Here is a 15,606-nt window from a genome sequence, read left to right as displayed (position 1 = left end):
GACTCTCTGAATATGGCGGACAATGAGGGCTGCTGAGAAGCCAAGGACAATGCCACTGGGTTTTGATCCTACTTCATGTTCTGGCTTTGTGGGAGCCTAGCCAGTTTGGATGTTCACCTTCCTAGACCAGGATGAGCGGGGAGGACTTTGGACTTTCCACAGGGCAGGGAACCCTGACTGCTCTTCAGACCGGAGAGGGAGGGGGAGAGGAGTGGGGGGAGGGGGAGAGGAGAAGGAGGAGGAGGGGAAAAGGGAGACCCCGAGGGAAATGGGAGGCGGGGAGGAGGCGGAAATTTTTTTTTCAATAAAAAATTATATTAAAAAAAAGTGCCATACATGATGGCTCATACTTCAAGTTGTGTCCCTGGGGATCACTGGTTAGCCAGCCTAATCTATCTGGTGAGTTCCAGACCAACAGAAGACCACAATTCAAAGGGAAAAAATAGATGACATCTAAGGAACAATGCCCAAGGGTGTCCTCTGGCCTCCAACCACATGCACACACATATAAACACCCACACCTAACCAGACATAACACAGACCAAACAAGAAATACATATTTGGGGTAATGGAAAGACTAATAAATATCAAAACAAGATGTGTTTAAGAAAATAATCTTTCAATAAAAACATGCGAGGCTCAATTGTCCAAATATCTCATTTTCAGTACTTAAGAAGTTCTTTAAGAAGGCTGTGTATTGATTAGACAAGAATCTAGTACCAAAGACTATGTGAGAATGAATTTTGGCTTTGTGACTTACTCCAATTTGAACCTGTTAAAGTAGTTTCCATCTCTACACCGTCATTTGTAAAATAAAGGTGACAATAAAGAATCCATTGTAAAGGGCACCATAAGGGTGAAAGGAGACAGCACTTAGAGCAGGGCTTCCCAACCTTCCTAACACTGCAACCCTTTAACATCCTCCTCCTGTTGTTGTGACCTCCAACCAGAGCATTATTTTAGTTGCTACTTCACAACTAATTTTGTTAATGCTACTCCTGTGAAAAGGTCATTCAGCCCCCAACTGTTCATAAGCCACAAGGTGAGAATTACCAGCTTAAAGCAATTTGCTTGGCACACAGTGAAACATTCAATATTAGCTTTTTTTGGATTGTATAAGAACATCTTAAATATGCAAATTGAAGGTAAAATTTTCATTATTAAGAATGATTCAGTAAAATGATTTTCTTTTCAACAATTCCTAATTCCTCAATTTTGAATTCAAGGTTCTTGCTCAATTAGTTCCTTTGTAATTGTCTGACTTTATTCCCTACTACTTCCTGGAACAAAATTTTCTGTTTTCTTAAATAGCTAGCTAATTTTTCCCCATGGGTCTTTGCCGAACAATTATCTTTTTACTGAGAAATGTTAACAAAAGTCTTCTAGCTAAGTCCAGCTAATACAAATAGCATATTTCCTTTAAGATCCACTTCCCCTATGAAATCATTAGTAGCGATACCAAGCAATAATGTTTCCCCTGTTCTCTGAATACTTATAACACTTAAACTCTACACTCCAGAACTGAGTATTTACTTAGTAGGTTGGTTATTACAACTACTTTCTAAGTGTTTCATATATAATATATGTGCCTCCTACTCTGGAATATAAGGTCTCTGAGGGTAACTATGTTTCCTATCTCTGGGCTTGTTAACTACAAGCAAAATACGGCATAAGGTGTTACCTTATATTATGGAATAGTTCCAATATACACACCTACTTTTCTATTTTGAAAGCTTTGGTTGGCTGAGAGACAGTTTTGCTCTATGAGCATTTCTTTTTAATTCAGCATGTGTAATTTCAGGAAAAATTAAAAACAATTATAAACCAGGCTTTTGGCTCTTTTTCTAGTTTGATCCACTTGTAAAGAGTTCAGATTTCCCATTAGGTTTCATTGAAAATAAAGTAAGCTGGCAGATGTGGGACAGGAAATCATTACAATCATGAAGGGAAGCAAACTGGAGAATAGAAGATAGAAAGGGAAATTTGACTCGGCTGAAAAGATAGAAGTGTGGATATGGGACTAAAAATACAACAAAAGGGTCACAAATGTAGCATAATGTCAGTAATATGATCAAGGATTTTGATAGTGGGAAAATTCTCAACAAAGATTTCTGGGGGCTGGAAAGATGGCTCAGTGGTTAAGTAAGAGCACTTGGCTGTTCTTGCAGAGGACTAAGCACCCACATGATGGCTCACAACCATCTGTAGACATGCATGTGGTGCACAGACATACATGCAGGAAAATCACTCATGTACATATAATAAACTAATCTAAACATTTGTTTGGCATTTGTTTTATGAGAGGAAGAGAGAGAGAGAGACAGAGAGAGAGTACATGGAGCTGGGTATATAGAGACGAGAAGAGAATCTGGGAGGAGTTGTATGAGGGAAAGATATGGCCAAAATATACTGTACATAATTCTTTTAAAATAAATTTTAAAAGGAAATATATATGACCTGAAAACCAAATGTTCAGCCCTGAAGATATACATACAAATGACAATGGAAAGAAAGCAAGGAGAGGTCCATGGCAGGGTATGGAAAGAAGAAAAGGAAGGGGAAATGATATAATTATAATCTGAAGAAGAAAAATTCTTTATATAAAAAGAAGTTAATAACAAAATCGAGCAGGATAAAGTTTTGCCTATTGGTATGCTTCAAATTAGGATAGCACTCTTTAGTGGACTTCAATCAAGCCTCTTTAAAATTGTATAATGGCAAGCTTTTCTCGTCCATATTCCAGGTATTTCAACCCTTACATAAGAAGATGAAGCAGGATTTTTAAAACGAAGACTTCTGCAATGGCAGCATGTAGATTATAAAGGAAAGAAGTTACTTGGGTACAGTCAAAAGTTAGGGTGTGGCCTGGGGATGGAGCTGATTTGATTTGATAGCAGAGTGCTTGCCTAGCATGCATAAGACCCCAGGGTTTGATCTTCAGCACTGCAAAAGGAAAATCAAAGTAAGGTATGAATGGAAGATTTTCTTGAAGCACCAAGAATCATAAAATCTAGACAAATACTATTTAAGAGGAGGTACTGGATAAGAGCCGGTGGTAATGAGAGAGAGAAAGAGAGGAAATGATTATACTTCAACTAATGAGGAGGGAAATATCAGAGGATTTCAGCAGAAAAAGAAAGGTAACTAAACATCAAAGCAGAAGCCGTAAGAAGCTGGACATTTGGTCTAGGATCAAGGAAAGAGGAGCTAAACATATGCAGATAGTCTTCTCAGAGTAATGGGAGTGAAATTACGCAGGAAACGAAGAAAGGGAGAATGTTCTCAATTTGAAGGCAGGAGCCTAAAAAATATTTCCAAGACCAAAGAGTAAGTAGCAAAATATAAAAGGAGATTGGCTGAAAAATCAATTCATATGTATACAAATATGCATATAATAAATTGACAAAGTTGTCAGGATAAAAAAATTAAAACTTATGAAAGTATTTACTAAAAGTTAGATGTGGGGTGCACACTTGGAATCCCACCACTGAGGAAGAGCAGGAATTCAAAGCCAGCGTTGGCTATATGCCAAGTGTGAGGTCAGACTGGGCTGCCTGAGATCCTTTCTCAAAGGCGGAAGAGTATTTATTCATTTACAACCGGGCAGTTGCGCTGCCACTTTATTTGACACTTGTCTTCCAAGAGGTTCATTTTAAACAACATTTGGAAAGACAAAAAATAGTTGCAAGGAAAACTATTTATTTATTCATGAAATTTTTAATAAAACTAGCTCAATTGTTATTTCTTTATTCACACATTATGAAAGGTAGTGTTAGAAGAACTGGCAAAAACTAAGCGGGTAAAGTTTAGCAGAACAGTGGCAATGTGGATATCTGAGGAGGAAGAGAGGACAGACAGGAGAGGCCACAAAATCATTTCCAAGTGACACAACAATCCTCTGATGGGCTGTGACACTAGGGACAAAGTGGTCAAAATCACTGACAAGAAAGGCTAACATGTTTTTTGGCAACAGAAATGTTGACGGCATTATGTCTTACATAATATAGAAGGAAACTGTTAGGATTTTCTAAGTGCATGAAATTAGGTAGTTAATATGAAACTATGCAACAAGTAATTTGGAAGCTAGCACGAGAATACATTTCTAGTCACTTGGGGAACTCTTCAAGCTCGTTAAGCTCTAATCATCATCAGTCCCTGCAAGCCATACAGGAACTAATATGTGCCAATGCCTGGGTTCTAAAAGTACAAGAAAATAAGCAAACAACTTTGGGTTGCTTTTCCATATACACAGAGGTTCATCATGTGCCTGCCTGAATATTGAAGGCCCCGAATCAGCCTACTCATGGGAAACCTTTGTAACGACCACGAATTCACAAAGACTAGACACTGTCAGCTGCATGGCCGAATAAGAAATTTCAGAATATAAAGATACGCAAATTATTCTTCTAATGACTATAACTAACATATCAATCAACATTACAGACCCTGGTAAAGACTCATGGGTTTTTGTAGCATCCTGAAAAAAGCAAGTTACACCCACATTCTTAAGGAAATAAGTTCATTAATTAATGTGAGTTATACTTTTATTAAATGTCACAGTAAAATTACCAAAAATGCCAAGTTACATGAGGGTTTTCAAAAGATCCTTTTTTTGTGAACAATAATTGCTATCCACAAGCCAATCTTTTTAACTGGAAAAAGAAGCACAGACTTTGGAAATGAATAATATCCTGACTGGTCATATAATCTAACCTCTAGCACATTGACCTCCTATACAGTATCCCTGGACTTTACTTCTCCAAAGCTGCCTATTTCTAAAATACAAAAGGAATTGTATTTGCCAAGGTTACAGCCAGGGCCTGCTATTTGGGTTTATGATCTGTACATAGAGCTCTGTGTGTAGAATGACTCTGTGCTTTGTTTAATGGTCTGTTGTCAGTGTCTTAAACTCTTTCCGTTTTGAAGGGCAATTTAGTTTTCACCAACTACATACCTATCCTGGATATAGTGGTTAAAAGTGTCACTCAAACATGACTACTAAGCCAGACATGGTAGCTTCTATAATCCCAACCTTTGGAGTTGGAGGCAGGAAGGACAGTCACAGGTTCAAGGTTATCCTCAGCTAGGCAGGAAGTTCAAGACAAGGGTTACCTGAGACTTACCTCCAAAACAAATCAAAACAAACTCACCTCGATTCCAGATAAGGTCTGAACATACATAGACCATTAAATTACGGATTCCATGAATATTTTATTGTGTTTTTCAGTATACAGAGCCTTGTGCAAGCTAGGTAAGCATTCTACCACTAAGCACCATCTCTAGTTAATTCTTTTAATGCTTTTAGTCTAAGATGACTAGTTGTTTTGGATCCCACATCATTATTAAATTACGCTTGTGATAAAAAATACACTGATCCTTTTTATAAATGTAAGCACTGACCTAGGTATTATTTGTACAGTAGAGAATATATATATATATATTAAAATGGTGTATGTATGTTTACATTTACCCATTTTAAATAATTATTTTTTTGTTCAAAAATTAAATCTTTCTTTTTAATAACCTTTTAATTTTTGATATTATAATTCTATCATGTCTCCCTTTCCTTTCCTCCCTCTAACTACTCCCATGTACATCTCCTTGCTTTCTTTAAAATTCCTGGCCTCTTTTTGATTGCTGTTGTTTTCGACTATGTGTATAATGCACAAATACAACCTGTTTAGTCTGTATAAAATGCCATTTGTATACCTGTTTAGTCTGTATAAAATGCCATTTGTATACCTGTTTAGTCTGTATAAAATGCCATTTGTATACATGTTTAGTCTGTATAAAATGCCTTTTGTATACATGTTTTCGGGACTGACCATCTGGTATTGGCTAATCCACTGGTGTGCTCTTTCCTGGGAAAGACTGTTTCTCTCATTCTCAGAATTCTTTAATTACTAATAGTTCATTGTGTAGGGCTGACGCTTCGTGGTCTTTCCCCCATCTACTTTGGCATGTCTACAGTTACTGTCCTTGTTCATTTCATGTAATTGGTAGTCTTCTCGCTGAGACTTCCCAGGTGTAGCTTCCTACATTTCTAGGAGACACAAACTCCTTATCCCTAGTGCTTTTACAATATTTTCATCCTCTTCTGCAATGACCCCTGACCTTAGGTGCAGCAGTTGTGTTATAGATATACCAGTTGGGACTGGGCTGCATACTCTGCAGTTTGATTGGTTATATAATCACTGCTTTAGAGCACTTCAAATTGTTCAGATCCTTCTGAATCTTGATTGTTTTTATCTCTCATGATAATGATTCTCAACTCAAACTACAAATCTGAGTCATTTAGAAGAGTTTTACAACTTAAGTTTTGAAAGCACTGAAGCTCAGGGATTATGATTTAATTGATCTTTTTATAAGGATGTTATTATTCTGTTTTTTTACTATGTATTACAAAATTTTCAAACACTAAATAAAATATAGCAGAACTTCTATGTATCCATAATCTAGTTTCAATAATTATCAACTTTTATTTATTGTTCCCTCCAGAAATATTTTAAATTAAATCCAAGACATTAATTTCTCCACAAATATACCAATATCATTTAGTTGCTTTTAAATGTTCCTCAGTCAAATGTAACAGGATCCAGTGTTAAGAGCACAGAGCTCAGCTGGCAAGATGGCTCAGTGAGTTAATGTACTTGCTGCCCAACCTGACTCTCTGAGTTTGATCCCTGAGACATAGATGTTGAAGGAGAGAACTGACTCTCAGTTGTTCTATTGTTCGCACGTACACACACACACACACACACACACACACACACCACAGTAAACAAATAAAATCTAATAAAAAGTACACAGACCAATAGCATTAATTGCCCCTTCCAATTATAGGTGGCAAACTAGGAATTATAAAGGGTTGGATGTTAAAGAAAAGGCCATTGACACAGCTACAAGTTAAAGATCGTGCTTGTGATGGCTAATACTGGCTGTCAACTCGATACGCTTAGAAAGGAGGAACAGCTACTGAGGAACTGACTCCATCACATTAGCCTGCAGGAACATCTGGGGGCATTTTCTTGATTGCTTATGATGTAGGAGCACTCAGCCCACTGTGGGAAGTGCCAACCCTAGGAATGTTGGCCTGGGCTATTCTAAGAAAGGTAAAGGTCTGGGAGCAAGCCAGTAAGCAGTGTTTCTCCCTGGTTTCTGCTTCAAGCCCCTGCCTTGGGTTCTTGCCTTGGCCTGCCCAGATGATGGACTGTAAACTATTAGATGACATAAACCCTTCCTCCCCAAGTTGGTTTTGGTCAGAGTGTTTTATCACAGCAACAGAAAGCAAACTTTGATGTGTTCATTACCAATGTGCTAGCTTAGTAGACAAACACACAAACAAATGTTTATAAAGTAGATTGAGGGCACTGTTTAAGACATCACTGCTCTAGCTGCAAAAGAGTGATGTAAATGAACTTTCTAATTACAAATAAGATTCATCTCTAGTCTTTGTAAAATGCCTGGTTAGAAATTTTGTCCGCAGTAATAACTGCTGTAACCTTACAGCTGATTCTTTAATTGTAAGCTGCCATGCTTACAAAGTCTGGCCAGTACACCTTTACTGAATTTTTTATAATGTCAATCTCATTCAAAGTTAATGAGAAAACTAATTAGTAAACTGGCATTGCACTTAGTAAAAAATATATTCAAATACAACAGAGGTGGTACATTTTCCTGATTCTACTATTGTGCTACCAGACCTAAGCCCTGCAAACAGAACTGTGAGTGCTTATTTTAGACTAACCCAATAGCCACATGGCATTTTGAACGCTGCCAATTTTACACTAAGAGCTTCAGAAAGCGGTTAATAAAAATAATTTTTAGGTTGTGTTTTTCATCCTTGAACATTTTAAAAGACATATACTTGAAAACTAGAAGTTTTTACACGCACACACAGTTCTTTCTCAAACTGAAATCTTTACTTATTGAACAATTTACAAAAAAAAAAAAAACCTTTTTGTTGAGGCAGGATCTCACCAAACAGCCCAGAATGGTCTCAAAAATCACGAATTCTCCTGTCTCGGTCTCAAAGTGATAGGATTATAAGTGTATGGCACCATTCCCAGTTATGGCTTAGAACTGTTTTGTGGAAGCAACTACTGTCATACACGGAAGTTTATAATGTCTTCTGGGGGATTAAAGAGTAGCTATTTTGTTAATTAAGCCTAGTGGGCTCAACATTAAAATATAGGAAAATAGGATGCTTCTTAGCATCCTTGTTAATAAACCTTACTATTTAAAACTCATTTCTCCCTAGCAAACTGCCTCCCAGATATTGATAGTGCTTATAGACAGATGATTAAATTAAAAAATGATCCAAATTGGATTTTGGCAAAAAGCTTCACAGATGCCACACTGGAATTCTGCCACAAATATCTCAGCCATTGTTATTAATCACTGATTTTAGGAAAACTTTGTTTCATTTAACAGCACCCCTGCTAATCATAAATTATATCAGAGCTGGGTATAGAAAACTGCATTGGAGGTTTTTATTACGTCTTTGTTCATAGACGAAATAAGTCAACAAATTGAGCTATTGACTATCTCAGTAACAATATATTTATTTGTTTATCAACTGTTTTAAAAGTCTTCAAACTTTGTAGGAACCATGACTATTCTATTAACCCAAATCTACAACAATGACTAGCTACCACCCCATTTCTTTGTATCTGGTTACAGTAAAATTATTTCAATTTATCCTGTTCCCAAACACATGATCGGCTCATATTCTCTCAGTCCCTCCAGTCTTTGCTCATAGGCCAATTTCTAAAATCGTTCTTGTTTGTCATGATATCTCCCTTTAGTCTTCATATTGCTGATCCCTTCCAGTCATAGCACACAGGATTTGGCTATCGGCTGCTATTGGCTGCTCTCAGCTGGAATGAGACCCCATGAACAAAAGAATTTTGCTTTACTTATTGTTTTATCTTCAGCACTTAAGAACAGTTCTTGGGGGCTGGAGAGATAAGTCTGTGGTTAAGAGCACTGGCCACTCTTCCGGAAGACTTGAGTTTGATTTCCAGCATTCACCTGAAGGCTCTCAGCTGTAACTCTAGTTCCGTGGGAAGCAATGCCGCCTTCTGGCCTCCATAGGGACCACATACTCATGAGGTACACAGGCATGCATGAGCTTTCGCCAGCTAAACTGCTATTCCTTATTTTCAGCTGACTTTATACCCATAGGAAAAGCATTTGCTGTCTGCTACACTGCTGGAATAGTGGTGCTATGGGTTTTGTGTTGCTTTTCTGTTAGGAAATGTTCCCTATTTTCATCTTTTTGCCTCTGCTATGCAAGCACAAAAGGTAATAGAAAATACTAAATGTGATAGTATATAATGCATTCACTAAACAATCATTTACTAAGAGCCTTCTAAAAATCAAGAGCTGATTTTTTTTTTTTGTAAAAAAATTTATGTTCATGGGGGTTTTACCTGCATGCATGCCTGTGTACCTCATGAGTATGTGGTACCTATGGAGGCCAGAAGGCGGCATTGGATCATTCTTCAAGAATTATGCTTTAAAAAATACTAGTAGGGTAAACCAAAATCATGTGTATTTTTCAATACCACTCAGCGTTACAAGTGATGCTTAGATCTATTAAAGTATTATTTGAGAATGTCTAGGTTTAGGGCAATCACAGATCAAAGGGAATTTGGTCTTGATAAGTTATTCTAATTCTACATTATTCTGATTACAAACAACAGAGGCACAATCAGTATACCATTCTCCAGTGAATATCAGTATTTGGCTCTTGCAGTCTCATTATGTTTGACATATTTGATATTATTACTTCAGATCAATTTCTATATACAACATGAGAAAATTAGTGGGAAAAATAGTGGGGAGACAGGGAGAGAGACAGAGGGAGAAGAAGAGAGAGGGAGACAGGACTGAGACTGACTTCTTTGGTTTTTCAGGACCTAAAGTAACATTTAATATGAAATGACTGTTACAGATTTCAAAACCCATTTGACCAACACGATAGTGACCTGAGATAGAGAAGACGTTATCTTCATTTCACAGATGAATATGCTAAGCCTTTATTTGTAAAAAAAAAAATTACATCTGTAAAGAAACCAAATACATATTAAAGGACCAAAGAAGGTAAAAGAAACAGGCTTAATAAAGTCAGTGCGGTCTTTGAATCTTCTAATGAAGATGGGTGCATTTGCACAATGTGAATGCTGGCAAAAATCCCATAATGTAACATCCAGAGAGGAGGAATCTTTCCCACCGTGCTCACCTGCTTGCCTGGAACATCTTAATACCTCTAAAGACACACACACCACCACCACCACCACGGCCGCCGCCGCCACCACCACCACACCACACCGTGTATTGTGTGACATGTGTGTTATATCTATATATTTTTATCTCCCAAAGCTATATATAATGTATTTAAATATGAAAGGCCAGGTTGAAGTTTTGAAAAATAAAGATGGCCAGTTTGGTCATTTTTTTTTTCCTGAGGGAAGTAAGATTATTGACTGCCGATCTATAAGCTTCATGCTTTTTAGGTATTGGTTGATATGTGTCTCACTATTTTCCTTCCCTGATCTGCCCCTGGGGCTCCTTCCTTTGTGGCACAGATTGGAATGTTTGCTCCTGTGCACCTTAGGGCCATGAAACCAAAGTCATAATTATTCAGATCATGTGCAAAGGGTTTTGGGGAGATATATAGATTCATATGTCAAATATAAAAGTAATTTTAGTTTACTTTTAAAAACTAGAAAATTGATTAACACTGACCATTTTAGTTCTCAAAACCTATAAAGGTCCTTTTTCTTGCTCCAAGATTTTTTTAATTTACTTATCTCTGTTGTATTAGTGTTTTGCCTGTATGTAATCTGTGCACCACATACATGTCTGGTGTCTGTGGAGGTCAAAGGAGGATATTGGATCTCCTGGAACTGGACTTATAGTCAATTATAAGCCACCATGTGGGTGCTGGGAATTGAACCTGGTCCTCTGGAGGAGCAGTCACTGCTCTTAACCATTGACCCATCTCTAACTCCCAGGAGATCTTTAAAGATAATTTTTACTTGATTTTACCAGGATCAGATGCTCCAAGGATTGGGGCATGGGCACAAAATGTGATTGTCCCTTCTTAGTGTTTGCCTTGTGGTATTTTCTTTTTAATAAGCCAATATGATAATTTTCCCTTAGCATGAGTTGTATATGTATGGGGAGCAGGATTTTCCTATCATAAAAATCACATGTTTACCCTTTGGGTACCAAACATTTTATTAGATGATTCCTTTGTGAGCATGAAATGCCACAGTATTTTGCTAATACATATGCAATATGAACGAACATTTTCAGAGCTGGACTCTTGAGTTGAAGGTTTAAAAAAAAGAAAAACTTAGGGTTTCTGTGACATGATCATTAAACGGTTATAAATTCTGCTTATTATATATGTGTTTAGAGTAAATCTTCCACAGTGATTTATAAAGTCTAAATATAAAATGAAGAACTTACTTCAAATATTCTAAAATAAAATGCTTACTTCAAATTTAACCATGTTCTAGTTTATACAGATGCTTTAATTTCAAAGGGACAGTGCCAAGATAAAAAAGTGATAAGGAAAGAGAATATTTTAAAATCTTTTGTTTTAATGTATATTATCTAGTTTTGCTCTACATGGAATAAAAAAGTCTGCTGATGGAAATTATGAATCTAATGTCTAAGAACCTGCTTACCACTAGTCAGGTATGAAAAATTAAAGAGGAAAATAGTGTCGGCAAACTACCTAAGACTTCCTGATTGGCAGGTCTTCCTGAGCCTCATTCAGTAGAGTACTTAACAGGATGCAGTCTTTGTAGGGCCTCTCATGCGCCAAGCAGAGAAAATTGCTGATTTGTGCTTAATAAGCCAAATATGCACATATTATTTTAATTATATAAAGCAAGGTTCTAAATTTAGCTTCAATAGTGAAGTCTTTACCTTTATCAACCATGAGAAGGCAAGAATTCAGAATGTGAGGCAACTAGAGAAATCCAGAATAAAATATTCTTTAAATTAATGAAAAACAGCAACCACCACCATCACTATCACCACCATCACTTTAGATATAACAAAAATTTCAAAGAAAAAAATTCCATTCTGCTGTGACCAGGATAATTAAGGAGAACAAAGTTTGACAAATGGTTACTTATCTACCAGATGTCCACTAAGTCTCTAAAAAATTTAGAAAAGGGATCTTGTGATTCTAATGTCAAAATTCTCTTGATAGAACCATCATTATGGAAGAAAGGTGAGTCCACGAGGCTTGGTGTGTGGGTGGTATGTCTATCATACCAGCAGGTGGGAGGTTGAGGAAGGACAACAGTGAGTTTGAAGCTGGCCTGAGCTATCTAATTAGACCTCTCCCCCAAAATGAAGCCAACTCACTTCCCCAAATCCATACTCAAGACATTATATTACTGGGTGGTTACTGTCAGTTAGCACATATCAAAGAAAACAGAACTTTTTTTGGTCTTTTAAGAGAGGGTTTCTCTGTATGGCCCTAGTTGTCCTGGAACTCACTCTGTAGCCCAGGCTGGCCTCGAACTCCCAGAGATCCACTTGTCTGTGCCTCCTGTGTGCTGGGATTAAAAGCGTGTGCCACCACTGCCTGGCGAAAACAAATCTTAAAATACAATAAGGAACATTTCTTGGTGAGCATTATCATTTCTGCATTCTATAAAACCTGGAAAGTAGGGCTGGAGAGATGGCTCAGTGGTTAAGAGCATTGCCTGCTCTTCCAAAGGTCCTGAGTTCAATTCCCAACAACCACATGGTGGCTCACAACCATCTGTAATAAGGTCTGGTGCCCTCTTCTGGCCTTCAGCATACACACAGATAGACTATTGTATACATAATAAATAATAAATAAATATTTTAAAAAAACCCTGGAAAGCAGTTGTATAAAGGGGTAGCAGAGAACACAACACATAATATGGGAAATAAGATGGACAAAGGCGAGTTCATGCCAGTCTATACTCATGCTCTGCTGAAAGCGCATGCAAACGAGCACAGCCCAGCAAAGTTCTTGGCTTCATAATTTCAACTAAGAAGACAGTAGTTAAGCAGCCATGAAAATCAGACACATTTTTGTTGTGGACCAAAAGGAAACAAAGCATGCTTTAAAAATAGCTCTTTGTTCCTTTTGGAGGCCTTCTGTTTAATTTCCATGACTTTGGGTATTTCAGGTATCTTGCAGTTTCACAGGTACAACAATCATGCGGAAACAAATGCGCCATAAGTCACTACATACATACACGATTGATAGAAATCTTTTACTTCTTCAGACAAATTTCCTTGCTTTCTAGCAAATGGGGAAGTAATATGAGGATAGAGAGAAAAAAATCCAATTATAATTGACCTGCCATAAGGAATTCTCATTTAAATGAAATTGCCATTTAAATGAAAACTTTTCTGTAAAATAAATTGTAATTTTGAAAGATAAAAAAGTTAGATGCTGGGTTTATTAGGGCAAATTTTGTTCACATACTGCCTGGAGGCCCTTTTTAGAAGTTGGATAAGATGAATGTTACTTATAAAGTTATATATCTCATTGGACATATGAATTATATCCACATTAGGGGAGGCTTGCCTTAACATAAATATATCTTTGTGACCATCATCCTCCATTTTATACTCTTATCTCCATAAAGTTGGTACCAGTATTTTTTATATTTTTATTCTTTTTGTTTTAAAAAAAAACATACTATCTTTTTTTCATTTCACATATACCAATCCCAGTTCCCACTCCCTCCCCTCCTCCCCTTTCCTCTACACACCCTCCCACCCCAGCCCCCCATCCACTCCTCAGAGAGGGTAAGGCACATTGCTTTGGGGAAGGTCCAAGACCTCCCTACTATATCTAGGCTGAGCAAGGTATCCCTGCAAAGAGAGTAATTCCCCAGAAGCCAGTACAAGCAATAGGATAAATCCTGGTGCCACTGCCAGTGGCCCTGCAGTCTGTCCCAGCCATGCAATGGTATTTGTTTTTAACTGAAGAGGGAAATCAATGCCACTTAAACCAAGAATCTTCTTCATTCAAGCCTCAGTCATTTGGTTCTCATTATAATTTTCTAGTAAACTAGCTGATCTTTCTCCTCTACTTCCACCTTCCTCCCTTAATCAAGCATTTTACAGGCTGAGAACAGAATTATAATTGCCAAACGTTAGAGTAGCATACAATAGTGCTTTAAGGTTGCATATATGAAAGAATTTGACAAATGTCATCCAACAGGTAAAAACTGAGAGGCTCAAAATGTAGGTTTTCAGATTTTTGTTTCTTTCCTCTACGTCCATCACCTTCCCCAAATTAAACCTGGTCGACCACTTCAAGGTCCTAACACCAAGCCAGGAATTAGCATGAAAACAGCTTCTGCCTCCCCAACGACCAAAAGTTTGAAAGCCTCTGCCCAAGACTAAGGATCTCAAAATAGCCTTCTTTGGATTCTTCAGACATGGACCCGTTTTAAATTTTTAAAATTAAGAACTGTGGGAGGATGGGTTAGGAAGGAACTTCCTTCTGTTTAATTGGTTTGATTTACACATCTTTGAAAGAAGAGGCAGTGCCAAACTCACTGGAGAGAAACGTGTGCTTAACAGAAACAGAAGTACCAAGGACTGAAAATTTGAAGATATATATCAAAAGATGCAAAATTGGGAGAGGTGAGTAATTCTAAGGGTTTACTCCACTTCCCCAGCATCAAGCATCCCCACGCCCTGACCCAAATCTCACTTGAAGCCGCTCTCTCAGTTGGGGAATTTCATTCTCCTTAAGATTCCCACGTCCTCACAATGCCACCCCGCCCCACCACCACCCCGGGCACTCACTCCCCAGGGTGGTGATTATTTGTGTATGTTTTGAAAAAAGTTAAGCTCACAATCGCGAACACGCTCCCACAGCTGGTCTTAAAGGGACTAGTCAAGCTAGCTGACACTAGCCGCCAGCCCCCTCCCCCATGGGGAGCAACCTCCCCCCAGGTACTGGATTCCTCCTTAGCTGTCCCCCATCCCCGGTCCGACCCAAAGAACAACTGTTAGTCCAGGGCAGTACAGTCGGGACTCTGTGGTAGCGGCAGAAAGGTGGTAGCGGGAGCAGAGTCCCCGGTCCGTTGCCGCGGGTTTAGGACAAGACGGCGGGCGGCAACGCGGGTGGTTCGCCTCACCACCTTTTAAGTGACCGTGGGCACAGTCTAACTCAGGTGTAGCCGGCCGCAACTGCTGGCCGCCACTTACCTGTAAGTCCCCCTCCGCCTTCTTCCCCGTAGCCTCGACGCCTTTGCAGGACAAAGTACTCGTTGGATCTTTCCATCAGCCACAGCTTCAGCGCATTTTTCAACAGCACTTCCTCGGGCTTCAGCCACATCTCGAAGAACTTTGTGCCGCCTCAGGAGCGGCGACCTATTTGTCCTCCTTACCTCTCCCCTCCCAGCCTGTCTTCACCCCTCTACTTCTCCTCCCACCAAATCTGCCTTTGGCGGCGGCGCCTCGGGAGGTTTGCCTCTCTCCCCCCCCCCCCAACCCTGCCTTCCCTCCCACGTAGGCAGAGAGAGTGCCAACTCCCTCCCACGGAGCAACCGCCAGACTGGGAAATAGTCCCGCTTC

General features: G+C 38.6%; 1 protein-coding gene across 1 annotated transcript in view; it reads right to left on the bottom strand.

The window, feature by feature from the left end:
* Tbc1d8b (TBC1 domain family member 8B) overlaps positions 1 to 15,506 on the bottom strand; it is a 79,005-nt gene extending 63,499 nt beyond the window's left edge. Inside the window, exon 1 of the mRNA XM_050124046.1 lies at positions 15,238 to 15,506. Within this exon, the coding sequence (XP_049980003.1) occupies positions 15,238 to 15,367 (130 nt within the window). The 5' untranslated portion in view covers positions 15,368 to 15,506. The remainder of the gene's footprint in view (positions 1 to 15,237) is intronic.
* Positions 15,507 to 15,606: the final 100 nt, after the last annotated feature.

Source organism: Alexandromys fortis, unplaced genomic scaffold (assembly GCF_014885135.2).
Source record: "Alexandromys fortis isolate MF-2015 unplaced genomic scaffold, M_Fortis_MF-2015_v1.1 scaffold_195, whole genome shotgun sequence".
Taxonomy (NCBI): Eukaryota; Metazoa; Chordata; class Mammalia; order Rodentia; family Cricetidae; genus Alexandromys; species Alexandromys fortis.
This window is presented reverse-complemented; position numbering and strand designations above follow the sequence as displayed.